This window comes from Anomaloglossus baeobatrachus, chromosome 4 (genome assembly GCF_048569485.1).
Source record: "Anomaloglossus baeobatrachus isolate aAnoBae1 chromosome 4, aAnoBae1.hap1, whole genome shotgun sequence".
In the NCBI taxonomy this organism is placed as follows: domain Eukaryota; kingdom Metazoa; phylum Chordata; class Amphibia; order Anura; family Aromobatidae; genus Anomaloglossus; species Anomaloglossus baeobatrachus.
Window position 1 is genome coordinate 428,143,052 of NC_134356.1, and position 19,260 is coordinate 428,162,311.

General features: G+C 52.0%; 1 protein-coding gene across 1 annotated transcript in view; it reads left to right on the top strand.

Moving 5' to 3' along the window:
- NCAPH2 (non-SMC condensin II complex subunit H2) overlaps positions 1-19,260 on the top strand; it is a 228,765-nt gene that overhangs the window by 17,034 nt on the left and 192,471 nt on the right. The window contains exon 3 of the mRNA XM_075345425.1: positions 12,816-12,917. Coding sequence (XP_075201540.1) covers positions 12,816-12,917 — 102 coding nt within the window. The remainder of the gene's footprint in view (positions 1-12,815; positions 12,918-19,260) is intronic.

Sequence of the window (19,260 nt, forward strand, 5' to 3'; positions counted from 1 at the left end):
CGGAGTGTTTCGCTCACTCTCGCCACGCTTGTTCAATTCGGGTGGCTTGTCAATCTGCCCAAGTCCACTCTGACCCCGACCCAGGATCTTACGTACCTAGGGATGCAATTCGAGACTCTGCCGGCACTTGTGAAGCTGCCTTTAGTCAAACAGCAGTCCCTTCATCTGGCGGTGCGCTCTCTGTTGAAGCCCCGCCATCATTCCATCAGGCACCTCATGCAGGTGCTGGGTCAGATGGTGGCGTCAATGGAAGCGGTTCCCTTTGCCCAGTTCCATCTGCGTCCTCTGCAGCTGGACATTCTCCGCTGTTGGGACAAGCGGACCTCTTCCTTGCACAGGCTAGTGGCTCTGTCGCCGCAGACCAGGAGCTCTCTTCAGTGGTGGCTTCGGCCCCTCTCTCTGTCACAGGGACGCTCCTTCCTGACTCCGTCCTGAGTGATTCTCACCACGGATGCCAGTCTTTCCGGCTGGGGGGCAGTATTTCTCCACCACCGAGCACAGGGCACTTGGACTCCGTCCGAATCAGCCCTCTCGATCAATGTGCTGGAAATCAGAGCTGTTCTTCTAGCTCTCGTGGCCTTTCACCACCTGTTGGCGGGCAAGCACATTCGAGTCCAGTCAGACAACGCGACAGCGGTTGCCTACATCAATCACCAGGGCGGGACTCGCAGCCGCCTGGCAATGTTGGAAGTTCAACGAATCCTTCAGTGGACGGAGGACTCCAAGTCCACCATATCCGCGGTCCACATCCCAGGCGTAGAAAACTGGGAGGCCGATTATCTCAGCCGTCAAACCGTGGACAGCGGCGAGTGGGCCCTTCATCCGGCAGTGTTCAGGTCAATCTGCTGCAAGTGGGGCACTCCGGAAGTGGATCTAATGGCATCCCGGCACAACAACAAGGTTCCGGTTTACGTGGCTCGCTCCCACGATCCTCAGGCCTTCGCAGCGGACGCGCTGGTTCAAGATTGGTCCCAGTTCCGTCTGGCCTATGTGTTTCCCCCTCTAGCTCTCTTGCCCAGGGTTCTGCGCAAGATCAGAATGGAGGGCCGTCGGGTCATAATCATTGCTCCGGACTGGCCCAGGCGAGCTTGGTACCCAGATCTGCTCCGTCTGTCCGTAGAAATGCCGTGGCATCTCCCGGACCGCCCAGACCTTCTCTCTCAAGGTCCGTTCTTCCGCCAGAATTCTGCGGCTCTCAGATTGACAGCGTGGCTCTTGAGTCCTGGATCCTGACGGCTTCAGGCATTCCTTCTGAGGTCATCTCCACTATGACTCAGGCTCGGAAGTCTTCCTCGGCCAAGATTTACCACAGGGCTTGGAAGATTTTCCTGTCCTGGTGTCGCTCTTCCGGCCATGCTCCTTGGCCGTTCTCCTTGCCGACCATCCTGTCCTTTCTACAGTCCGGTCTGCAGCTAGGACTGTCCCTCAATTCCCTCAAGGGACAGGTGTCGGCTCTGTCGGTATTATTCCAGCGGCGTATCGCCCGACTGGCTCAGGTGCGCACCTTCATGCAGGGCGCATCTCACATCATTCCTCCTTACCGGCGGCCTTTGGATCCTTGGGATCTTAATCTGGTCCTCACGGCTTTACAGAAACCCCCCTTTGAGCCTCTTAGGGAGGTTCCCTTGTTTAGACTTTCACAGAAAGTGGTCTTTCTGGTGGCCATAACTTCTCTCAGGAGAGTCTCTGATTTGGCTGCGCTCTCTTCGGAGTCACCTTTTATGGTTTTTCACCAAGACAAGGTGGTTCTCCGTCCGACTCCGGACTTTCTTCCTAAGGTGGTATCTCCTTTCCACCTTAACCAGGACATTTCATTGCCTTCCCTTTGTCCGGCCCCTGTGCATCGCTTTGAGAAGGCGTTGCATACCTTGGATTTGGTGCGGGCGCTCCGAATCTATGTGTCACGCACCGCCGCTTTTAGGCGGTGCACCTCACTTTTTGTACTAACCACGGGTCAGCGCAAGGGTCTCTCGGCTTCTAAGCCGACCCTAGCTCGTTGGATTAGGTCGGCCATCTCCGATTCCTACCAGCATTCTCAGGTGCTCCCACCGCCAGGGATTAAGGCGCACTCGACCAGAGCTGTCGGTGCCTCCTGGGCTTTCAGGCACCAGGCTACGGCTCAGCAGGTTTGTCAGGCTGCCACTTGGTCTAGTCTGCACACCTTTTCGAAGCACTACCAAGTGCATGCTCATGCTTCGGCAGATGCGAGCTTGGGCAGACGCATCCTTCAGGCAGCTGTCGCCCACTTGTGAAGATAGGTTTTGCCTACTTCTCAGTTTTGGTTATTTCCCACCCATGGACTGCTTTGAGACGTCCCATGGTCTGGGTCTCCCATAAGGAACGATGAAGAAAAAGAGAATTTTGTTTACTTACCGTAAATTCTTTTTCTTCGGCGCTCCATTGGGAGACCCAGACGATTGGGTGTATAGCACTGCCTCCGGAGGCCACACAAAGCAATTACACTAAAAAGTGTAAGGCCCCTCCCCTTCTGGCTATACACCCCCAGTGGGATCACTGGCTCACCAGTTTTCTGCTTTGTGCGAAGGAGGTCAGACATCCACGCATAGCTCCACTGTTTAGTCAGCAGTAGCTGCTGACTATATCGGATGGAAGAAAAGAGGGCCCATATGGGGCCCCCAGCATGCTCCCTTCTTACCCCACTTGTGGTTTGTAAGGTTGAGGTACCCATTGCGGGTACGGAGGCTGGAGCCCACATGCTGTTTTCCTTCCCCATCCCCCTGGGGGGCTCTGAGGAAGTGGGATCTTACCGGCCACCAAGCCCTGAGGCCGGGCTCCATCCACAGACCCATAGAACCTGCTGGATGTGGAGCGGGAGTGCCGTTCAGGGACAAGGCCCTGCAACTTTCAGGTACTCTGTGTCCCCGTATGGCAGGCCACGCACACCCCAGGCTTGCTGGGTGTGCTAGTGCGCCGGGGACTGTAGCGCTGTGCGCTGGGCTTATAGTCCCCGCAGATTACTGGGGGACTTTATGTGTGTGGATCGCCGCGCCGACCGCCCCTGGAGCGGCGGCGCAGCTGCGACTTGTAGTGCGCCGGGGACGCGCCGACCGCGCTTTTACGGCGGCGGCGCTTCTAACTTTAGTCCCCAATTTTTCTGCGGCCTAGCTCCGCTTCGTTAACGCCCCCCACCCTGTCAATCAGGGTAGGGGAGAGACGTTGTTCAATCGGCAGCGCCGAGGGCTGGAGCACGATTTACATGCTCCAGCCCTCTCACTGAGCACAGTAGGACACAGGCTTCGCGCTTTTTCTCTGTGCACGCCCTAGGCCCGCCCCCAGGCTTGCAGCTCCCCAGGACGCCGGCAGCCATTATACACATGCAGTCTGGCTGGAGAACGAACGCAGGCTCTGAGGGACCCAGGCTAGGGGTTTCTGGCGACCACACACCCGCGCTAAGCGGGCGGTAAGCAGCACATACGTGCGGCCCCACTAGTGCCACAGTGTTATATTTGTGTACTGCACTGTAAGGTCGCTTCTTGGCTGTACACCCTATATTGCTTTGAGGAGACAACAGCATGTCATCCGCAAAACGCAAGGGTGCCAAGGCACGGGCTGTATACACTGCTTGTACAGCATGTGGGGCTAATCTACCAGCAGGCTCCAACGACTCTCATTGTGTGCAATGTTCAGTCCCAGTGGCACTTCGTCAGCCAGAGCCTATTGTGGTGGTAGCCCAGGCAGAGACGCCTGTGAACCCTACCCCGGTGACGGGGACAGAATTTGCAGTCTTTGCTGATAAAATGTCTGTGACTATGACAAAAATCCTGGAGACCTTGCAGTCCAGGCCAGTTGCTCAGACCATGGACACCGCTGTGTCTATGTTCCCCGGCCCCCCTCAGCTGGAATTAATCCGTAATTCAAGGGGGTCCCAGGCATCACAGGCTGAGGGCTCTGACTCCGATGACAGTCCCAGTCCGCCTAAGCGAGCTCGCTGGGAGAGACCCTCCACGTCATCACGCGGATCAGGGTCTCAGCGAGAAGGGTCTCTATATGATGGCTCAGAGGTGGGTGATCAGGAGTCTTGTCCTGACGCCGCACTCAATTTGGATACGCCAGATGGTGACGCCATGGTAAATGACCTTATAGCGGCCATCAATAGGCTGTTGGATATTTCTCCCCCAGCCCCTTCTGCAGAGGAGGCAGCTGCACAGCAGGAAAAATTCCATTTCCTGTATCCCAAGCGTAAATTGAGTACTTTTCTGGACCACTCTGACTTCAGAGAATCCATCCAGAAACACAATACTTATCCGGACAAGCGTTTTTCTAAACGCCTTAAGGATACACGTTATCCTTTTCCCCCTGACGTGGTCAAACGCTGGACCCAGTGTCCAAAAGTGGACCCTCCAATATCCAGGCTTGCAGCTAGATCCATAGTTGCAGTGGAGGATGGGGCTTCACTTAAAGATGCCAATGACAGACAGATGGACCTTTGGTTGAAATCTGTCTATGAAGCTATCGGCGCGTCGTTTGCTCCAGCATTCGCGGCCGTGTGGGCGCTCCAAGCTATTTCAGCTGGTCTGGCACAGGTGGACTCTCTCATACGTCCAGCAGTGCCGCAAGTGGCGTCCCTAACTACGCAAATGTCTGCGTTTGCGACCTACGCTATCAATGCGGTACTGGACTCTACGAGCCGTACCTCAATGGCATCCGCCAACTCTGTAGTTTTGCGCAGAGCCTTGTGGTTAAAGGAATGGAAAGCAGATTCTGCTTCTAAAAAATGTTTAACCAGCTTGCCATTATCTGGAGACAGACTGTTTGGTGAGCAATTGGCGGAAATCATTAATCAGTCCAAAGGTAAGGACTCCTCCTTACCCCAGCCCAGATCAAGCAAACCTCCACAGAGGAAGTGGCAGTCAAAGTTTCGGTCCTTTCGAGGCTCGGGCAAGCCCCAATTCTCCTCGTCCAAAGGGACTCAGAAAGAGCAAAGGAGCTCTGATTCCTGGCGGGCTCACTCACGCCCCAAGAAAGCAACCGGAGGTACCGCTTCCAAGGCGGCTGCCTCATGACTTTCGGCCGCCTCCCTCCGCATCCTCGGTCGGTGGCAGGCTCTCCCGCTTTTGCGACATTTGGCTGCCACAGGTCAAAGACCGGTGGGTAACAGACATTTTGTCTCACGGGTACAGGATAGAGTTCAGTTCTCGTCCTCCGCCTCGGTTCTTCAGAACTTCCCCACATCCCGACCGAGCAGATGCCCTTCTGCAGGCGGTGAATTCTCTAAGAGCAGAAGGAGTGGTGGTCCCTGTTCCTCTTCAGGAACGAGGTCAAGGTTTTTACTCCAATCTCTTTGTGGTGCCAAAAAAGGACGGCTCATTCCGTCCTGTTCTGGACCTAAAACTGCTCAACAAGCATGTGAACGCCAGGCGGTTCCGGATGGAATCCCTCCGCTCAGTCATTGCCTCAATGTCTCAAGGAGATTTCCTAGCATCAATAGACATCAAGGATGCTTATCTCCACGTGCCGATTGCTACAGAGCACCAACGCTTTCTCCGCTTCGTGATAGGAGACGACCATCTTCAGTTCGTAGCTCTGCCATTTGGTCTGGCGACAGCCCCACGGGTGTTCACCAAGATCATGGCGGCAGTGGTAGCAGTCTTGCACTCTCAGGGACACTCTGTGATCCCTTACTTGGACGATCTACTGGTCAAGGCACCCTCTCAAGAGGCATGCCAACTCAGCTTGACTGTTGCACTGGAGACTCTCCAGACGTTCGGGTGGATCATCAACTTCTCAAAGTCAAATCTGTCACCGACCCAATCACTAACGTATCTTGGCATGGACTTTCATACTCTCTCAGCGATAGTGAAGCTTCCGCTGGACAAGCAGCGGTCTCTACAGACTGGGGTGCAGGCTCTCCTTCAAAGTCAGTCGCACTCCTTAAGACGCCTCATGCACTTCCTCGGGAAGATGGTGGCGGCAATGGAGGCGGTTCCGTTTGCGCAGTTTCATCTGCGCCCACTTCAATGGGACATTCTCCGCCAATGGGACGGGAAGTCAAAATCCCTGGACAGGAAAGTCTCCCTTTCCCAGACGGCCAAAGACTCTCTGCAGTGGTGGCTTCTTCCCACCTCATTATCACAGGGAAGATCCTTCCTACCACCGTCTTGGGCGGTGGTCACGACAGACGCGAGTCTGTCAGGGTGGGGAGCAGTTTTTCTCCACCACAGGGCTCAGGGTACGTGGACTCAGCAGGAGTCCACCCTTCAGATCAATGTTCTGGAAATCAGAGCAGTGTATCTTGCCCTACTAGCCTTCCAGCAGTGGCTGGAAGGGAGGCAGATCCGAATTCAGTCGGACAACTCCACAGCGGTGGCATACATCAACCACCAAGGGGGGACACGCAGTTGGCAAGCCTTCCAGGAAGTCCGGCGGATTCTGATGTGGGTGGAAGCCACGGCCTCCACCATATCCGCAGTTCACATCCCCGGCGTAGAAAACTGGGAAGCAGACTTCCTCAGTCGCCAGGGCATGGACGCAGGGGAATGGTCCCTTCACCCAGACGTGTTTCAGGAAATCTGTCGCCGATGGGGAAGGCCGGACGTCGACCTCATGGCGTCCCGGCACAACAACAAGGTCCCAACCTTCATGGCACGGTCTCGCGATCAAAGAGCGCTGGCGGCAGACGCCCTAGTGCAAGATTGGTCGCAGTTCCGGCTCCCTTATGTGTTTCCACCTCTGGCACTCTTGCCCAGAGTGCTACGCAAGATCAGATCCGATTGCAGCCGCGTCATACTCGTCACCCCAGACTGGCCGAGGAGGGCGTGGTATCCGGATCTGTGGCAGCTCACGGTCGGCCAACCGTGGGCACTACCAGACCGACCAGACTTACTGTCCCAAGGGCCGTTTTTCCATCGGAATTCTGCGGCCCTGAACCTGACTGTGTGGCCATTGAGTCCTGGATCCTAGCGTCTTCAGGATTATCCCAAGGGGTCGTTGCCACCATGAGACAGGCTAGGAAGCCCACGTCCGCTAAGATCTACCACAGAACGTGGAGGATATTCTTATCCTGGTGCTCTGCTCAGGGAGTGTCTCCCTGGCCATTTGCATTGCCTACCTTTCTTTCTTTCCTGCAATCTGGGTTAGAAAAAGGTTTGTCGCTCGGCTCCCTTAAAGGTCAGGTCTCGGCGCTATCCGTCTTTTTTCAGAGGCGTTTGGCACGCCTTCCTAAGGTGCGCACGTTCCTACAGGGGGTTTGCCATATCGTACCCCCGTACAAGCGGCCGTTAGATCCATGGGATCTGAACAGGGTACTAGTTGCCCTCCAGAAGCCGCCCTTCGAGCCTCTGAGGGAGGTTTCACTTTCTAGACTATCACAGAAAGTGGCTTTTCTGGTAGCGATCACATCTCTTCGGAGAGTGTCTGAGCTGGCAGCGCTATCATCCAAGGCTCCCTTCCTGGTCTTCCACCAGGACAAGGTAGTGCTGCGCCCCATTCAGGAGTTTCTCCCGAAGGTGGTATCCTCTTTTCATCTTAATCAGGATATCTCTTTGCCTTCGTTTTGTCCTCATGCAGTTCATCGGTATGAGAAGGATTTACATTTGTTAGATCTGGTGAGAGCACTCAGAATCTACATTTCCCGCACGGCGCCCTTGCGCCGTTCGGATGCACTCTTTGTCCTTGTCGCTGGTAAGCTCAAAGGGTCGCAGGCTTCTAAGGCCACCCTGGCTCGATGGATCAAAGAACCAATTCTTGAAGCCTACCGTTCTGCTGGGCTTCCGGTTCCATCAGGGCTGAAGGCCCATTCTACCAGAGCCGTGGGTGCGTCCTGGGCATTGCGACACCAGGCTACGGCTCAACAGGTGTGCCAGGCAGCTACCTGGTCGAGTCTGCACACTTTCACCAAACATTATCAGGTGCATACCTATGCTTCGGCGGACGCCAGCCTAGGTAGAAGAGTCCTGCAGGCGGCAGTTGCCTCCCTATAGGGGAGGGCTGTCTTGCAGCTCTAACATGAGGTATTTTTTACCCACCCAGGGACAGCTTTTGGACGTCCCAATCGTCTGGGTCTCCCAATGGAGCGCCGAAGAAGAAGGGAATTTTGTTACCGTAAATTCCTTTTCTTCTAGCTCCTATTGGGAGACCCAGCACCCGCCCTGTTGTCCTTCGGGATTTTTGGTTGTTTTTCGGGTACACATGTTGTTCATGTTGAACGGTTTTCAGTTCTCCGACGTTACTTCGGAGTGAATTTGTTTAAACCAGTTATTGGCTTTCCTCCTTCTTGCTTTTGCACTAAAACTGGTGAGCCAGTGATCCCACTGGGGGTGTATAGCCAGAAGGGGAGGGGCCTTACACTTTTTAGTGTAATTGCTTTGTGTGGCCTCCGGAGGCAGTGCTATACACCCAATCGTCTGGGTCTCCCAATAGGAGCTAGAAGAAAAGGAATTTACGGTAAGTAACAAAATTCCCTTCTTCTTATAGTTCCGACATGGGAGACCCAGCACCCTCCCTGTTGGCAGTTCTTGTTCCGTGTGTTTCACCGGCTGTTGTTGTAGACAGAGGTTCCGGTTTTTCCGAGTTTTACTCTATCTCTACTTATGGGTGGATGTCCTCCTTCAGCTTTTGCACTGAACTGGTTAGATTGTCATCCAGGGGGTGTATATAGCCCGGAGGGAGGAGCTACACGTTTGAAGTGTAGTACTTTGTGTGTCCTCCGGAGGCAGTAGCTATACACCCATGGTCTGGGTCTCCCATGTCGGAACTATAAGAAAAAGAATTTACGGTAAGTAAACAAAATTCTCTTTTTTTAATTATGTAAAACCAAAAAAGTACACATTTGGTATCGCTGCATCCTGAACAACCCATCCTATAAAACGGTCACACTAGTTAACCCATTCAATGAACACCGTGAAAAAAAGTACCAAAAACTGTTTTTCATCATACACATTATAATAAAATGGAATAAAACACGAACAAAAAGGCATATGTAAATAAAAATGGTATAGCTGAAAACGTCATCTTGTCCTGCAAAAAACAAGCCACCATACAGCTCCGTCAGCAGAAAAATATACATGCTTTAGCTCTCAGAATACAGCAATGCGAAAATAGTTTTTAGAGTAAAAAAATTTTAAATTGTTTTGCTGTTTCCTCTTGATTCTGCCTGACAAAAAGTGGAATAGAAAGCAATCAAGAAATATTATATGGCTCAAAATGGTACCAATAAAAACTCCCAACTCATCACACAAAAAAACAAGCCCTCATGTGACTCTTGTCAGCAGAAAAAAAAAATACAGCCTTCAAAATAAAAAAATCTTTATTTTGTGATAAAAAGCAGATTTTTTGCGTGATAGCAAACCTAAAAACCCCCATAACATATAAATCTGGTATCGCTTTAATAAAGCTGCCCTATCACTTATACCGTAAGGTGAACGACGTAACAAATAGTAATAAAACCAATTCTTCAACTGCTGTTGATTTGTTCATTCTGTCTCCCAAAGATCACAGTAAAGGCCACATCGCACTAAGCAACATCGCTAGCAACATCGCTGCTAAGGAACAACTTTTGTGACGTAGCAGCGATGTTGCTAGCGATGTTGCTGTGTGTGACATTCAGCAACAACCTGGCCCCTGCTGTGAGGTCGCTGGTTGTTGCTGAATGTCCTGGACCATTTTTTAGTTGTTGCTGTCCCGTTGTGAAGCACACATCGCTGTGTGTGACAGCGACAGAGCAACAACTAAATGTGCAGGCAGCAGGAGCCGGCTTCTGCGGACGCTGGTAACCACGGTAAACATCGGGTAACCAAGAAGCCCTTACCTTGGTTACCCGATATTTACCTTCGTTACCAGCGTCCGCCGCTCTCAGCTGTCAGTGCCGGCTCCCTGCTCCCTGCACACGTAGCTGGAGTATACATCTGGTAATTAACCCAATGTGTACTGTGGCTAGGAGTGCAGGGAACAGGGAGCCGGCACTGGCAGTGTGAGAGCGACGGACGCTGGTAACGAAGGTAAATATCGGGTAACCAAGGTAAGGGCTTCTTAGTTACCCGATGTTTACCGTGGTGACCAGCGTCCACAGAAGCCGGCTCCTGCTGCCTGCACACGTAGCAGAGTACACATCGGGTAATTAACCCGATGTGTACTCTGGCTAGGAGTGCAGGGAGCCAGCGCTAAGCGGTGTGCGCTGGTAACCAAGGTAAATATCTGGTTGGTTACCCGAAATTTACCTTAGTTACCAAGCGCAGCATCGCTTCCACGCGGCGCTGCTGGCTGGGGGCTGGTCACTGGTTGCTGGTGAGATCTGCCTGTGTGACAGCTCACCAGCAACCCGTGTAGCAACGCTCCAGCGATCCCTGCCAGGTCAGGGTGCTGGTGGGATCAATGGAGCGTCGCTTAGTGTGACATCTCACCAGCGACCTCCTAGCAACTTACCAGCGATCCCTATCAGGTTGTATCGTTGTTGGGATTGCTGGTAAGTTGTTTAGTGTGACTGGGCCTTAAGGGGGCTTTACACGCTACGATATCGTTAATGTTTTGTCGTCGGGGTCAAGTTTTTAGTGACGCACATCCGGCGTCATTAACGATATCGCAGCGTGTGACACTGGCCAGCGACCTTAAGGACCTCAAAAATGGTGAAAATCATTCACCATGGAGAGGTCGTCCCAAACTCAAAAATCGGTAAGGGTTGTTTATCCAGGTGGTTCATCGCTCATGTGGCAGCACACATCGCTATGTGTGACACCGCAGGAGCGAGGAACATCTCCATCCCGCCCACCTAGGAAGGAGGTGGGCGGGATGTTACGTCCTGCTCATCTCCGCCCCTCCGCTTTGATTGGCCGGCCACTTAGTGACGTTGCGGTGACGTCGCTGTGATGCCGAACGTCCCTCCCCCTTGAAGGAGGGATTGTTCGGCAGTCACAGCGACGACGCCGACCAGGTAAGTATGTGTGACGCTACCGTAGCGATAATGTTCGCTACGGCAGCGATCACAAACAATCGCATGCGCGACGAGGGCGGGTACTTACACGCTCGCTATCGCTACAAATTGCTAGCGATATCGCTACCGTGTAAAGCCCCCTTTAAGGCTCAGCTCACATTTATCCTGCGCTCCATGCTGAGCGCTTAAACCGGAGAAGACTTGGAAATATCTGAAAAACGTGATTCAGACAAAATTCCCAATGGAAAATTCACTGAGGCAGAGGGAGTCACTTTGATCTCCCATCTGGCCTGTGGTCCTGCGGTATCCGTCATTTTACACATCTTTTTAGACATTCACGAAAGTGAAATAAGAACAGTTTTGTTCACCTTTGAAAAGACAGACGCTGCTGAACAGAGTTCTGAGTTACCCTGCTGTCTCATTATAGTGAATGGATCAATAGGGGGGGTTTCACCTGAATCACATATTTTGGAGATGTAGATGGAAACCCCAATATAAGTGCATAGTATAAAGCACAAGATAAATGTGTGTCACCAAGCAGCATTCAACTCAACCCACAAAAACACAAAAAGTCCCCACTCAGGTTCATCATCTGTTAATGGAAATATAGGGTGCTTCCACGTTACTGGTAGCACAAAGGCTCTGGACATGCTCTGTGGCTCCCCCAAAAAAGAAATCCAGCAAAATCTACACTTCCAAATCCAAATGCCCCCCTCCCTTCTGACCCCCATAATGTGCCTAAGGCTATGTGCCCACTTGTGCGCTCTGCACCGCACAGAAAAGGTCCGCTTCAGAGTGCAGCTGAACAGCTGCGTTCTGAAGCGCATGGTGCCGGCAGAGAACGTGCGCTCTGCATGCTGCCTCTCCCTATAGACAGCATGCAAACCGCACGAAAGAAGTGACATGTCACTTTAGAACGCACCGATTCGGGCAGCAGCCGAATCGCTGCGTTCTAATATGCCACGTGTGCACGGCTCCTGCACAATCTCCATAGACGCAGGACGCATGCAGTTACGCTGCGGTGCAGAACGCAGCGTAACTGCATGCAATACGCACACGTGCGCACATCCCCTAAACCACAGTTAACATCCACACATTTGGTATTGTTGTAGTGAGGAAGACCGCTTAATTTACAGGGTGCAGGTGTGCAGAAGCATGAGTTGGGCACAATATACGGGCACTACAATGTACTGGGCACGACAAGGACTTATTTGCAATTTTTATTTCTGCTGCATTCACTCTGTTTGACACCATGGGTATTTTCCGGAGACTAAATTGTCACTACACCCATAGATGAACTCCCATAGGGCTGTAATTTCCAAAATGTGGTCACTTGAAGGGGTTTCTGCTTTTCTGGCACTTTGGGGCTCTGCAAATTATTCTAGAAAAATCTGTGCTCCAAAAATCAAATAGCACTCCTTTCCTCCCGAGCCCTGTGGTGCGGCCATACACTACTGTACAGTCATGTGGGATATTCCCACGTTCAGGAGAAATTGTGTAACTTTATTATGGGGCCTTTTTACCTATTCCCCTTGTGTAAATTGGAAATCTGGGGTTAAAACAACATTTTAGTGGTAAAAATGTAATTATTTTTTCTTCATTACCCAATAGTATAACATTTTGTGGCACATCTGTGGTATAATATGCTCACTGTCAATTCTGTGAAGCACCTGGAGGTTCAAGATGCTCACCAGACATATAGATACACTCCTTGAGTGATTTATTTTCCAAAATGAGGTCACTTGTAGGGAGACCTCCCCTGTTCAGGCATATCAGGGGGAAAAAGTACAATTTTTTTCCTTGTGCATTGCATTATTTCCTCCTGAAGCCCCCTAAAGAATTAATAAACTTCTTGAATGTGGGTTTGAGGGTTGCAATTTTTCGAATGGATTTAAGTTGAAGGCTTAAAATATATATTTTTTTTCTATAGTTGGATCAGATCTGTATATCTTTCGATGGAGGTAAAACCACCATGAACTTTGCAGAAGCTGCTCTCCTCATTCAAGGATCAGCATGTATTTACAGTAAAAAAGTAAGTTGTCTTTTTTTTTTTGTGTATTCTGTACTATAATGGATAATCCAACAAATAAAAATGTTATCACTAGCTGAAAATGACAAAGGATCTATAGTCGCCTCTTCTTATAGTTGGCAATGCAGTGCCAATGCTCCTTTGCGTCCTCCCCAAGTGTTTGTATGTGACCATTGCTGACAGTTTAGGCCAGTTTCACACATCTGGATTTTCGGCGATTTTTCGGATTCGGCGCACGCCAGTACAGTGTATACAGTTCAATGGCAGCGCTGCAACTTCCGAGTCACATGCTCCGGTCACATGACAGCATGTGATCGGCGCTTGTCGCGCTGCCATTGTACTGTATACACTGTACTGGTATGCGCCGAATCCGGCAAACCGGCGAAAAGCCGGATGTGTGAAACCAGCCTAATGCTGTACTATTGTCATAATGGATCCCAGTGACAGTTGTACGGCAAAGGGCACATGCTGGCCAGTTGTAAACAAGGCTGGGAGTCCAATGAGAGCATTGTCGCTGCATCACAAAGGCATAAAAGAGGTGAGTAAGAATGTGTACATCTCCCAAGCTATAATGTAAAGTTGTGTTCTCTCTGGTGTCATGACTCTGTACTGTTGCTTTTTGTCTAGTTGGATAGCATAGTCTTGCTGTGCTTTTCTGCTAGGTTTGAAGGGGTTGTTCAGGCTTGTGGTTACAGTCTGCAGGCAGTCTGTGACTGCAGACTTGTTAATCCTCACAGTGCGCACAGTCAAGATTCATCAGGGCTGGGAATGGGCAGTGATGTGACCTCAAGCATACGATTTGCCTACTTTTGGCCACATTACAACTAGACGTGTCCAGCCTTGTTTGATTCACTTGTATTGCAAGAGACAGCACATGTCTAGTCTGCAAATTGCATACCTGCGGTCACATGCCCTCCTGGCGCTAGTACTGGAGAATCCTGACTGTATGCACAGTGAGGCTTCAATTCACAAATCTGCAGTCCCAGAGTGCCTGCAGACTGTAATCCCAAATCTGGAGCACCACCTCTAGAACACCCCCCCCCCCCCCCCCCCAAAAAAAAAAAAAAGAACAGATGACTTGAGACGTTGCTTCCATACATACAGCCTTTAAGCACTGTACCATATACAGCTGCTTTGGAATTATAGTTCCCCAGAATCACCGCTCCGCTCTTTTTATGATGTCAAAAATTTAAATTGCATTTTAAGCCACCTAAAATTTGCAGTTCACTAATCTGAAGAAGTAAGAGCTGCCCAATATGTCCAAGAGGCTGCAGTGAATGCGCGCTCTCCAAATGCTTTCTATATAAAGCATGGACTAATTATAATATACGGTATTATAAGTATTTCTAAGGGGCAGCACCTTTTTTATTGTATATGCAGACATTGTCTTTTTCAGTTGAACTCTATCTGGAACGTACTTGAAAAGTACTTAAAAAAAACGCCCAACAGAATGCACATATGCATAACCATGCAGAAATGGTGTCCTGTGTACACGCGCAGTCTGAGCGGCTGATAAGCATTAAATAGCATTATAATGGGGAAGTTACACTTTGTAATGACGTGATAACTACACTTTTTTTTTTTTTCCCCCATTTATTTATTTAAAGGTGCACTCAGAATTACTTTTTATCCATCACAATAATACTCTTTCTTTGTCGCTCCATTGGGAGACCCAGACAATTGGGTGTATAGGCTATGCCTCCGGAGGCCGCACAAAGTATTACACTAAAAGTGTAAAGCCCCTCCCCTTCTGCCTATACACCCCCCGTGCTCCCACGGGCTCCTCAGTTTTTTGCTTTGTGCGAAAGAGGCAGACATGCACGCATAGCTCCACTGCTTAGTCAGCAGCAGCTGCTGACTATGTCGGATGGAAGAAAAGAGGGCCCATAACAGGGCCCCCAGCATGCTCCCTTCTCACCCCACTCTTGTCGGCGGTGTTGTTAAGGTTGAGGTATCCATTGCGGGTACGGAGGCTGGAGCCCACATGCTGTTTTCCTTCCCCATCCCCCTTAGGGCTCTGGGTGAAGTGGGATCCTATCGGTCTCCAGGCACATGAGACCGTGCTCCATCCACAGCTCCTGAGGACTCTGCTGGATAGGAGCCGAGTATCGTTCAGGGACATGGCCCTGCTACTTTGAGGTACTCTGTGTCCCCGTGGGGACCGCGCACAGCAACACTCCAGCATTGCTGGGTGTGCTAGTGCACCGGGGACCGCGGCGCTGACTGCGTTTGTGCCATTACACACTGCAGCGTCGCTGAGTGTGTTAGTGTATGGGGACTGCCGCGCTGACCGCCGCTGCCATTGTTATCACTGCGGCGCGGCTGGGACTGTTAGTGCGCCGGGGACTTCCACGCCGACCGCGCTTATACGGCGGCCGCGCTTATAACTCGAGTCCCCGGCTTTTGCGGCCTAGTCTCTTTTTCTTCCCGCCCCCAGCCCTGCCAGTCAGGTGAAGGGCGGGACGCTGTACAGGACGGCAGCACTGAGGGCTGGAGCATGCTTTGCATACTCCACCCCCCTCACTGTGCACAGTGGGGCACCAGTTCCCGCACTTTCTGGGTCACGCCCACGGCTCCCTCCTCTCCTCAGGACGCCGGCAGCCATTCCTGTCAGCTCCCCTGACGCTGCAGAGGGGAGACAAGCTCTGGGGGACCCAGGCAGGGATGCTGGTGGCCACACAACCGCTTTAAGCGGGCGGTAATCAGCACCTGAGGTGCTGGCCCCACTTGTGCAGAAGTATAATTATAGATTATATGTTTATAGGCTATACTTTACACTGTATGGTGCACGGTGGATTTCTGGCTATATACCCTATTGTGTTGCTCAGAGGAGACAACAGCATGGCACCCACAAGAGGCAGGGGTGCCAAAACACAGGCTTACTATGCTGCCTGCGCCGCATGTACGACCTCGCTACCGGCAGGTTCCACTGACCCTCATTGTGTGCACTGCTCGGCCCCTGTGGCACTTGCTCAGCCAGAGCCTCTGCTAAGGGGGGCCCAAGGGGAACCACCAGCTAACACTGTCCAGATGACAGGGACGGAGTTTGCAGTTTTTACTGACAGACTTTCTGAAACTATAGCTAAGATTCTAGAAGCTTTGCAGTCCAGACCGGTATCTCAGACCATGGGCACTGTGGAATCATTGCCCCCTAGTTCCCCTCAGTTGGAACAACAATGTTCCCCCGGGGTGTCTCATAGATCCCAGGGTGAGGTCTCTGACACGGACCGCAGCCCCAGACCGCCTAAGCGAGCTCGCTGGGGAATCCCCTCGACCTCATCACATTGTTCAGGGTCTCAGAAGGAGGACTCTCTGTATGATGAAGCGGAGGTAGCTGATCAGGATTCGGATCCTGAGGCCGCTCTCAACCTTGATACTTCTGATGGTGACGCCATAGTGAATGATCTTATCGCGTCCATACATCAAATGTTGGATATTTCTCCCTCGGCTCCTCCAGTGGAGGAGTCAGCCTCTCAGCAGGAGAAATCCCGTTTCAGGTTCCCCAAGCGTACAACGAGTATGTTTCTGGATCACTCCGACTTCAGAGAGACAGTCCAGAAATAGCGAGTTTGTCCAGATAAGCGTTTTTTCCAAGCGCCTTAAGGATACACGTTATCCCTTCCCCCCGGACGTGGTCAAGGGCGGGACTCAGTGTCCCAAGGTGGATCCTCCAATCTCCAGACTGGCGGCTAGATCCATAGTTGCTGTTGAAGATGGGGCTTCACTCAAGGATGCCACTGACAGACAGATGGAGCTCTGGTTGAAATCCATCTATGAAGCTATCGGCGCGTCTTTTGCTCCAGCATTCGCAGCCGTATGGGCACTCCAAGCTATTGCAGCAGGTCAAGCGCAAATTGACGCACTCACACGTACGTCTGCGCCGCAAGTGGCGTCCATAACTTCTCAAACGTCGGCATTTGCGTCCTACGCTATTAATGCTGTCCTGGACTCTGCGAGCCTACGGCGGTTGCAGCTGACAATTCGGTGGCAATACGCAGAGCCTTGTGGCTACGGGAATGGAAGGCAGATTCGGCTTCCAAAAAGTGCTTAACCGGTTTGCCATTTTCTGGCGACCGTTTGTTTGGTGAGAGGCTGGATGAAATCATCAAACAATCCATGGGAAAGGAAACATCCTTACCCCAGGCCAAACCAAAATTACCCCAACAGAGGAGGGGACAGTCGAGGTTTCGGTCCTTTCGGGGTGCGGGCAGGTCCCAATTCTCCTCGTACAAAAGGCCTCAGAAGGATCAGAGGAACTCCGATCCATGGCGGTCTAAGTCAGAGACATTCTGTCTCACGGTTACAGGATAGAGTTCGGCTCTCGTCCTCCGACTCGATTTTTCAGAACATCTCCGCCTCCCGAGCGAGCCGATGCTCTTCTGCAGGAGCTGGGCACTCTGAAGACAGAAGGAGTGGTGGTCCCTGTTCCTCTTCAGCAACAGGGTCACGGTTTTTACTCCAACCTGTTTGTGGTTCCAAAGGAGGACGGGTCTTTCCGTCCTGTCCTGGACCTAAAACTGCTCAACAAACACGTAAAGACCAGGCGGTTCCGGATGGAATCCCTCCGCTCCGTCATCGCCTCAATGTCCCAAGGAGATTTTCTTGCATCGATCGATATCAAAGATGCTTATCTCCACGTACCGATTGCTCCAGAGCATCAGCGCTTCCTGCGCTTCGCCATAGGAGACGAACACCTGCAGTTCGTGGCACTGCCGTTCGGCCTGGCGACAGCCCCACGGGTTTTCACCAAGGCCATGGCTGCAGTAGTTGCGGTCCTCCACTCTCAGGGTCACTCGGTGATCCCTTACTTAGACGATCTGCTGGCCAAGGCTCTCTCTCAAGAGGCATGCCAGCACAGCCTCACCGCGACTCTGGAGACTCTCCAGAGTTTCGGGTGGATCATCAATTTTCCAAAGTCAAATCTGACACCGGCCCAATCGCTGGCATATCTTGGCATGGAGTTTCATACCCTCTCAGCGATAGTGAAGCTTCCGCTGAACAAGCAGCGCTCACTGCAGACGGGGGTGCAATCTCTCCTTCAAGGTCAATCACACCCCTTGAGGCGCCTCATGCACTTCCTGGGGAAGATGGTGGCAGCAATGGAGGCGTCCTCTTCAATGGGACATCCTACGCAAATGGGACAGGAAGCCGACGTCCCTCGACAGGAACGTCTCCCTCTCTCAGGCAACCAAAGCTTCCCTTCGGTGGTGGCTTCATCCCACTTCATTATCGAAGAGGAAATCCTTCCTACCCCCATCCTGGGCGGTGGTCACGACGGACGCGAGTCTGTCAGGGTGGGGAGCAGTTTTTCTCCACCACAGGGCTCAGGGTACGTGGACTCGGCAAGAGTCCTCACTTCAGATCAATGTTCTGGAGATCAGGGCAGTGTATCTAGCCCTAAAAGCGTTCCAGCAGTGGCTGGAAGGCAAGCAGATCCGAATTCATTCGGACAACTCCACAGCGGTGGCTTACATCAACCACCAATGATGAACACGCAGTCGGCAAGCCTTCCAGGAGGTCCGGCGGATTTTGATGTAGGTGGAAGCCACGGCCTCCACCATCTCCGCAGTTCACATCCCGGGCGTGGAAAACTGGGAAGCAGATTTTCTCAGTCGCCAGGGCATGGACGCAGGGGAATGGTCCCTTCACCCGGACGTGTTTCAGGAGATCTGTTGCCGCTGGGGGATGCCGGACGTCGACCTAATGGCGTCACGGCACAACAACAAGGTCACGGCATTCATGGCACGTTCTCAAGATCACAGAGCTCTGGCGGCAGACGCCTTAGTTCAGGATTGGTCGCAGTTTCAACTCCCTTATGTGTTTCCTCCGCTGGCACTGTTGCCCAGAGTGTTACGCAAGATCAGGACCGACTGCCGCCGCGCCATCCTCGTCGCTCCAGACTGGCCGAGGAGGTCGTGGTACCCGGATCGGTGGCATCTCACGGTCGGCCAACCGTGGGCACTACCAGACCGACCAGACTTGCTGTCTCAAAGGCCGTTTTTCCATCTGAATTCTGCGCCCCCCAACCTGACTGTGTGGCCATTGAGTCCTGGATCTTAGCGTCTTCAGGATTATCTCAAGAGGTCATTGCCACTATGAGACAGGCTAGGAAGTAGCAGTCACTTCACTTCGGAGAGTGTCTGAGCTGGCAGCATTGTCATGCAAAGCTCCTTTCCTGGTGTTTCACCAGGACAAGGTGGTTCTGCGTCCGGTTCCGGAATTTTTACCTAAGGTGGTATCCCCTTTTCATCTCAATCAGGATATCTCCTTACCCTCTTTTTGCCCTCATCCAATTCACCAATGTGAAAAGGATTTGCACTTGTTAGATCTGGTGAGAGCACTCAGA